Below are 8,806 nucleotides of genomic sequence, written 5' to 3'. Positions count from 1 at the left end.
TCCCGTCTCTTCCTGTAAAGAGATGTTTTCCGTCTCTTCCTGTAAAGAGATGTTTCCCGTCTCTTCCTGTAAAGAGATGTTTTCTGTCTCTTCCTGTAAAGAGATGTTTTTCGTCTCTTCCTGTAAAGAGATGTTTCCCGTCTCTTCCTGTAAAGAGATTTTTCCCGTCTCTTCCTGTAAAGAGATGTTTTCTTTCTCTTCCTGTAAAGAGATGTTTTCTTTCTCTTCCGGTAAAGAGATGTTTTCTTTCTCTTCCTGTAAAGAGATATTTTCCATCTCGTCCTGTAAAGAGATGTTTCCCGTAACTTCCTGTAAAGAGATGTTTTCTTTCTCTTCCTGTAAAGAGATGTTTTCCGTCTCTTGCTGTAAAGAGATGTTTCCCGTCTCTTCCTGTAAAGAGATGTTTTCCATCTCGTCCTGTAAAGAGATGTTTCCCGTAACTTCCTGTAAAGAGATGTTTTCTTTCTCTTCCTGTAAAGAGATGTTTCCCGTAACTTCCTGTAAGGAGATGTTTTCTTTCTCTTCCTGTAAAGAGACGTTTTCTGTCTCTTCCTGTAAAGAGATGTTTTCCATCTTGTAAAGAGATGTTTCCCGTCTCTTCCTGTAAAGAGATGTTTTCCGTCTCTTCCTCTGTAGTCTTTCCCCAGCCAGGAGCAGTTTTAAGATTTCTTATTTCGACGTAAACGGAGCGAGAGACGTAACAACAACAGAAAGAGCCGTAGAGTTAATGAAAGGAAAGGGACAGTGGTGTGTACATAAAAAAAAAAAATGAAAGCTCAAAAAGTGGGCGTGGCCATCCTGTTCTCAAGGGGGTTTTTGCCTTTGTCATATGAGGTTGAAGAGGTCGTAGAGGGCAGGTTATTAAACGTTAGAGTGAGATATGAAGACATCACTATGTGTTTAATACATGTATATGCCCCAGTAGTGGCAGTCGAGAGGGGGATGTTTTATAGAGACATATTCAAATACCATTGAGAAATGTAACACTGAGGATGATTTATTTCTTGCTGGGGATTTTAACTGCACAGTCAGTGATTTAGAAAGATAAACTTCTTGTTAATCTACCCATCGTGTCTGATTTCAAAAAGGCTTTATAGCGAAAGCACAACATATGATTATGTTAGGTCAGAGCCAAGTCACAAAAACACACACAGCCATTTTTCCAGCCAGTCACAAAAAGCAGAAATATAGATGACACTCATAGGACATCATGTTACACAATACATGTATGTTTTGTTGGATAAAGTGCATATTTATATCCAAAAATCTCAGTTTACATTGACGCGTTACGTGCAGTAATGTTTTGCTTCCAAAACATTCGGTGATTTTGCAGAGAGCCACATCAATTTACAGAAATACTCATAATAAACATTGATAAAAGATACAAGTGTTATTCACAGAATTAAAGATAGACTTCTCCTTAATGCAACCGCTGTGTCAGATTTCAAAAAAACTTTACGGAAAAAGCATAATCTGAGAACGACGCTCAGAACCCATTCCAGCCAAAGAAATATCTGCCATGTTGGAGTCAACATTAGTCAGAAATAGCATTATAAATATTCACTTACCTTTTGATATATATAATTATATATATTATAATTTATTATATATAATATATATAATTTTGACTAATGTTGACTCCACAATATGGCAGATATCTTTATGCGCTGTACTCAGATTATTGCATGGTGTGCTTTTTCCGTAAATGTATTTTTAAATCTGACACAGCGGTTGCATTAAGGAGAGGTTTATCTAAAGTTCCATGTATAATAGTTGTATCTTTAATCAATGTTTATTATGAGTATTTCTGTAAATTGATGTGGCTCTCTGCAAAACCACCGCATGTTTTGGAACTACTGAACATAACACGCCAATGTAAAATGAGATTGTTGGATATAAATATGTACTTTATTGAACAAAACATATATGTATTGTGTAACATGAAATCCTATGAGTGTCATCTGATGAAGATCATCAAAGTTTAGTGATTCATTTTATCTATATTTCTGCATTTTGTGACTCCTCTCTTTGGCTGGAAAAATGGCTGTGTTTTTCTGTGACTAGGTGGTGACTTAACATAATCGTCTGTGGTGCTTTCGCTGTAAAGCCTTTTTGAAGTTCAACACTGTGATGAGAATTTTATCTTTAAAATGGTGTAAAATACTTGTATGCTTGAGGAATTTTAATTATGAGATTGTTGTTGTTTTGAATTTGGCGCTTTCACTGGCTGTTGGCGGGGGTTGGACGCTACCATCCCACATTTCCCAGAGAGGTTAATGGACATGGCACCTTCATGGATGGAGGACGGGTGGCTGAATATTTGGGGGTGAGGTCGGAAAGGATTGGTGAACAACTCCTGGAAAGCTGCAGGAAGGCTCTGTCAGTAGAAGAGGGGATTATGGTTCAAAACCACAAGAAGAAGGTACAAGATGAAAACGTCCAATTTCCAAGATTTACAACCAATTTCCCAGAGACGAACAGGAAGACTAGGGACCAAGACAACCAATATCCCAGAGTCAAACAGAAATACGTTATTACTGGATTTCAGAGGGTTGGAAGAGGTGGGTTTGGAAGAGGTGGGTTTGGAAGAGGTGGGTTTGGAAGAGGTGGGTTTGGACGAGGTGGGTTTGGACGAGGTGGGTTTGGACGAGTTGGGTTTGGACGAGGTGGGTTTGGAAGAGGTGGGTTTGGACGAGGTGGGTTTGGACGAGGTGGGTTTGGACGTGGTGGGTTTGGACGAGGTGGGTTTGGACGAGGTGGGTTAGGACGAGGTGGGTTTGGACGAGGTGGGTTTGGACGAGGTGGGTTAGGACGAGGTGGGTTAGGACGAGGTGGGTTTGGACGAGGTGAGTTTGGACGAGGTGGGTTTGGACGAGGTGAGTTTGGACGAGGTGAGTTTGGACGAGGTGGGTTTGGACGAGGTGGGTTTGGACGAGGTGGGTTTGGACGAGGTGGGTTTGGACGAGGTGAATGGGAAGGAGTTACACATGGGGTGTGTGTCAACGTTTTGAAAAATAGAAATAGACACCCATTGGAGGGTAAAACTAGGGCTTGATGACAAGGTAAAGCCAGCATGGAGAGCGCTGTACAAGCCACCGGTAGTAAAGGGCACTGCAATAGAGGGTGTTCCATGGCATCATTGCAATTATTACTTTTGTATCTCAGATGCTGTAGATGGATGTCCTTTTAGTAATATAAGAGAGAACATTTTCACTGTTTTATGTGACAGGATAAAACCTGTTTTCGAAATGACCCTTTGTTTACAGCTGTAGGGGAGTTTTTCAATAACACTAATATTTTGGCATTTCAATATAGTAAGAAAATGTCACATGTTATTTTGGGACAAGCTTAGATGTCCATTTTTTTCTGAGTAGGAAACATAAAATAGACAGAGGGTTATGGACAGGATGTAAGATGTGTTGTGTTGTGTTTTTTTATGTAATGTTTTTGATTAATTTCTGAAAAGGCGCAGTGTGCCATTATTTGTGTTAACAATTAAGTATAAAATAAAGGCTTTATAAAAACTCAATCTCTCTCTGTCTGCTGCTCTGTATCTGCTTATTCTCTCTCTCTCCCTCTCTCTCTCTCTCTCTCTGTCTTTCTCTCTCTCTCTCTGTTTCTCTCTCTCTCTCTCTCTCTCTCTCTCTCTCTGTGTCTCTCTCTCTCTCTCTCTCTCTCTCTGTGTCTCTCTCTCTGTCTTTCTTTCTGTGTCTCTCTCTCTCTGTCTCTCTCTCTGTTTCTCTCTCTCTCTCTCTCTCTGTCTCTCTTTCTGTCTCTCTCTCTGTCTCTCTCTCTCAGTTCTGTTCTGCCCTCTTTCCCTGTCTGTCTGTCTGTCTGTCTGCCTGCCTGCCTGCCTGTCTGCCAGCCAGCCAGCCAGCATAGTGTGATTGGAGCGATTTTTACACTTAAATTCTTTATGAAAAATCCTTCTAATGTATAGCTAATCCAAACTGACATGAGCAACCCATTGCTGTGCTTACATTCAATTATTGAATACTTTTGTTTTGTACAACGCCCCTCATTTTGACGTCACCACATACGACTTCAACAATGGCAGACTTAAACTGAAGAATGTAGTGGACATTAAGTAGTGGAATAATTCAGTTAGAATGTAGTGAACATAAAGTAGTGGAATAATTCAGTTAGAATGTAGTGAACATAAAGTAGTGGAATAATTCAGTTAGAATGTAGTGAACATAAAGTAGTGGAATAATTCAGTTAGAATGTAGTGAACATAAAGTAGTGGAATAATTCAGTTAGAATGTAGCGAACATAAAGTAGTGGAATAATTCAGTTAGAATGTAGTGAACATAAAGTAGTGGAATAATTCAGTTAGAATGTAGTGAACATAAAGTAGTGGAATAATTCAGTTAGAATGTAGTGAACATAAAGTAGTGGAATAATTCAGTTAGAATGTCGTGAACATAAAGTAGTGGAATAATTCAGTTAGAATGTCGTGAACATAAAGTAGTGGAAAAATTCAGTTAAGCGATGGCGTGACCTGACATGGTTCACCTCTGTGTCCCGTAGGGCATCAGCTATATTATAGCGATATAACTATGTAGTTATGCATCAGTTACAGCAGACTACTTCATCAGGAGAGATGCATTGTTCTGAAGCCACCGCGCCTCCGTCTGGACACTCCCCCACCTTTTGTAAAAAATATATACATATATATATATTTTGGTAGCTATAAAAGAGCCTCTCTGTCAGTCATCTAGTGTAAACATAAATCATTGATTTAAACAAAGAGATTTGCTCTGTTCTGTTAATGTAAAACGACCTGTTCTCACCGTACTGTCTACTGTACTGTAAGACAACACAGTACAGCAACGTTTACCGATCCAAACTGGATGTCCCAGCAATGAGAGACTGTACTTCTAATATATACTGAACAATAAAATAGAAACGCAACATGCAACAATTTTAAAGATTTTACTAGGTTACAGTTCAATTTAAATAAATTAATTAGGCCCTAATCTATGGATTTCACGTGACTGGGAATACAGATATGCATCTGTTGGTCACAGATACCTTTAAAAAAAGGTAGGGGCGTGGATCAGAAAACCAGTCAGTATCTGGTGTGACCATTTGCCTCATGCAGCGCAACACATCTCCTTCGCATAGAGTTGATCAGGCTGTTGATTGTGGCCTGTGGAATGTTGTCCCACTCCTCTTCAATGGCTGTGAGAAGTTGCTGAATATTGTCAGGAACTGGAACATGCTGTCGTACACGTTGATCCAGAGCATCCCAAACATGCTCGATGGGTGACATGTCTGGTGAGTATGCAGGTCATGAAAGATCTGTGACATTTTTAGCTTCCAGGAATTGTGTACAGATCCTTGCAACATGGGGCTGTGCATTATCATGCTGAAACATGTTGTGATGGCGGCGGATGAATGGCACGACAATGGGCCTCAGGATCTCGTCACGGTATCTCTGTGCATTCAAATTGCCATCGATAAAATCTAATTGTGTTGGTTATCCATTGCTCATGTCTGCCCATACCATAACCCCACTGCCACCATGGGGCACTCTGTTCTCAATTGTGGTATTATGTGTTTTTTCACGTGATTTGTAACTTAAGTTGTACATAATGTTTCTGCCACCAATATTACTCGCCAACGTGCAACCATTGGACAATAAACTAGACGAGGTACGATCACGAATATCCTACCAACGGGACATCAAAAACTGTAACATGTTATGTTTCACGGAATCGTGGCTGAATGACGACATAGATATTCAGCCAGCGGGATATACGCTGCACCGGCAGGATAGAACAGCACGGTCTGCGCATATTTGTAAACAACAGCTGGTGCACGAAATCTAAGGAAGTCTCTAGAGTTTGCTCGCCTGAAGTAGTATGTTATGATAAGCTCCAGATCACACTATTTGCCAAGAGAGGGAACCGCTCAGCCAGAGGCGGCGCTCCTAGTGGCCGGGGACTTTAATGCAGGGAAACTTAAATCAGTTCTACCTCATTTCTACCAGCATGTTAAATGTGCAACCAGAGGGGAAAAAAACTCTGGACCACCTTTACTCCACACACAGAGACACATACAAAGCTCTCCTTCGCCCTCCATTTGGGAAATCTGACCATATCTCTATCCTCATGATTCCTGCTTACAAGCTAAAATTAAAGCAGGACGTACCAGTGACTAGATCAATAAAAGTGGTCAGTTGAAGCAGCTAAACTACAGGACTGTTTTGCAGCACAGACTAGAATATGTTTACTCCACACACAGAGATGCATACGAAGCTCTCCCTCACCCTCCGTTTGGTAAATCTGACCAGTCAGTTGGATGGATTATATTGGCAAAGGAGAAATGCTCACTAACAGGGATGTAAACAAATTTGTTCACAATATTTTAGAGAAATGCTATTTTTTATTACTGCTCATGAAACCAACATGTTGTGTTATATTTCTGTTGAGCAATATAGTATACGGCATTTAGAAGATGTACTTTATCCAAAGGTACTTTCATGCATAGGTTATGTATGGGGGGGCCCCAGCAGAAATCGAACCCACAACCCTTAGCATTGCAAACACCATGCCCTACTGACCGTGCTACAATGGGATCCTTTCTCACCTCGTAGTCGGGCAGCAGATCGTCTTGGTCCTCCAGGCTGTAGAAGACAGAGTGAATGTCCTGTTCGCTCTCCGCAAACAGTTTCCTCTCCAGCGGTGCCTCGGGGTAGATGTCCACAAACGTGGTCTCCAAATAGTCCTTGTTCCCCAGACCCATGGCATCAGGGTGGCCCCAGAGAGGAGCCGGTGGGTACAGGGTCTCCAGAGTGCTGGGGAGGGAGCAAGGATCTAACAGCTGCTGCTGGGCCTGCTGGTACCCGAGCTCCCCTGGTGCTGGTTCTCCTGCCCCCCCGCAGTAAACCCTCCAGCCCAGTGGGGGCAGTGTCTTATCCTCCTCACACCTCATCAGGACACCGTTGAACAGGCGGTTAGTGGTGCAGGTAGTACCCAGGCCTCGGGGATCTGCCTTGGGGCTCTCCCTTCCTAGCAGAGGGTGCTCTAGTTCGTCCAGATTCTCCATCCCTCTTTCTCTCTCTCTGGTCTGTTCTGGTAGATAGCTAACGCAGCCGATGGCCTGGCCGGGGAGGGAAGCCACCACATCAACCAATCAATGGTCTGGAAATCGATCGTGCAGATAAAAAGAGAAAGCGTCCCTGAAAAGTGTTCTTTTGGATTTAAGAGAAAACTGCCGCTGCCTCGCTGGCTTTAGGAGCACACTGGTAATCCATGTTCAATCCAATCAGTTTCAATGGTTCTCTTATTACAGACCTTGTTCTCAAACCGATAGAGAGAACCACAAATCACCATGGCATCCTTAGTCGGTCCCCAGACCTCTTCTCTGTGTTGGGTTCTGTTGTGTTGGGTTGGGTTATGTTGTGTTCTATTGTGTTGGTTTCTGTTGTGTTGCGTTCTGTTGTGTTGGGTTCTGTTGTGTTGGGTTCTGTTGTGTTGTGTTGGGTTCTGTTCTGTTGTTGTGTGTTGGGTTCTGTTCTGTTATGTTGGGTTCTGTTCTGTTGGGTTCTGTTGTGTTGGGTTCTGTTCTGTTGTGTTGCGTTCTGTTCTGTTATGTTGGGTTCTGTTGTGTTGTGTTGGGTTCTGTTGTGTTGTGTTGGGTTCTGTTGTGTTGGGTTCTGTTGGGTTGTGTTGGGTTCTGTTCTGTTGTGTTGGGTTCTGTTGTGTTGGGTTCTGATCAGTTGTGTTGGGTTCTGTTGTGTTGTGTTGGGTTCTGTTCTGTTGTGTTGGGTTCTGTTGTGTTGTGTTCTGTTGTGTTGGGGTCTGTTGTGTTGGGTTCTGTTGTGTTGGGTTCTGTTGGGTTGTGTTGGGTTCTGTTCTGTTGTGTTGGGTTCTGTTGTGTTGTGTTGGGTTCTGTTCTGTTGTGTTGCGTTCTGTTGTGTTGTGTTCTGTTGTGTTGGGTTCTGTTGTGTTCTGTTGTATTGTGTTCTGTTGTGTTGGGTTCTGTTGTGTTGTGTTGGGTTCTGTTGTGTTGGGTTCTGTTCTGTTGTGTTGTGTTGGGTTCTGTTGTGTTCTGTTGTGTTGGGTTCTGTTGTGTTCTGTTGTGTTGGGTTCTGTTGTGTTGTGTTGGGTTCTGTTTTGTTGTGTTGGGTTCTGTTGTGTTGTGTTGGGTTCTGTTGTGTTGGGTTCTGTTGTGTTGTGTTGTGTTCTGTTGTGTTCTGTTGTGTTGGGTTCTGTTGGGTTGTGTTCTGTTGGGTTCTGTTCTGTTGTGTTGTGTTGGGTTCTGTTGTGTTGTGTTGTGTTGGGTTCTGTTCAGTTGGGTTATGTTCTGTTGTGTTGGGTTCTGTTGTGTTGGGTTCTGTTGTGTTGTGTTGAGTTCTGTTGGGTTCTGTTGTGTTGGGTTCTGTTCTGTTGTGTTGGGTTGTGTTGGGTTCTGTTCTGTTCTGTTGGGTTCTGTTGGGTTTTGTTCTGTTGTGTTGTGTTGGGTTCTGTTCTGTTGGGTTCTGTTCTGTTGTGTTGTGTTGGGTTCTGTTCTGTTCTGTTGGGTTCTGTTGGGTTTTGTTCTGTTGTGTTGTGTTGGGTTCTGTTCTGTTGGGTTCTGTTCTGTTGTGTTGTGTTGGGTTCTGTTCTGTTGGGTTCTGTTCTGTTGGGTTCTGTTCTGTTGGGTTGTGTTGGGTTCTGTTCTGTTGGGTTCTGTTCTGTTGGGTTCTGTTCTGTTGTGTTGTGTTGGGTTCTGTTCTGTTGTGTTGTGTTGGGTTCTGTTCTGTTGGGTTCTGTTCTGTTGGGTTCTGTTCTGTTGGGTTCTGTTGGGTTCTGTTCTG

The 8,806-nt window shown here is 42.4% G+C and overlaps 1 protein-coding gene across 1 annotated transcript in view; it reads right to left on the bottom strand.

Annotated features, from left to right (window-relative positions):
* The window catches only part of tmem91 (transmembrane protein 91), a 21,154-nt gene extending 12,856 nt beyond the window's left edge, over nt 1–8,298 (bottom strand). Inside the window, exon 1 of the mRNA XM_021581659.3 lies at nt 6,595–8,298. Coding sequence (XP_021437334.3) covers nt 6,595–7,053 — 459 coding nt within the window. The 5' untranslated portion in view covers nt 7,054–8,298. The remainder of the gene's footprint in view (nt 1–6,594) is intronic.
* Between the last annotated feature and the right edge of the window lie 508 nt (nt 8,299–8,806).

Source organism: Oncorhynchus mykiss, chromosome 24 (genome assembly GCF_057628025.1).
Source record: "Oncorhynchus mykiss isolate SJ-2025 chromosome 24, ASM5762802v1, whole genome shotgun sequence".
NCBI classification, from domain to species: Eukaryota; Metazoa; Chordata; class Actinopteri; order Salmoniformes; family Salmonidae; genus Oncorhynchus; species Oncorhynchus mykiss.
This window is presented reverse-complemented; position numbering and strand designations above follow the sequence as displayed.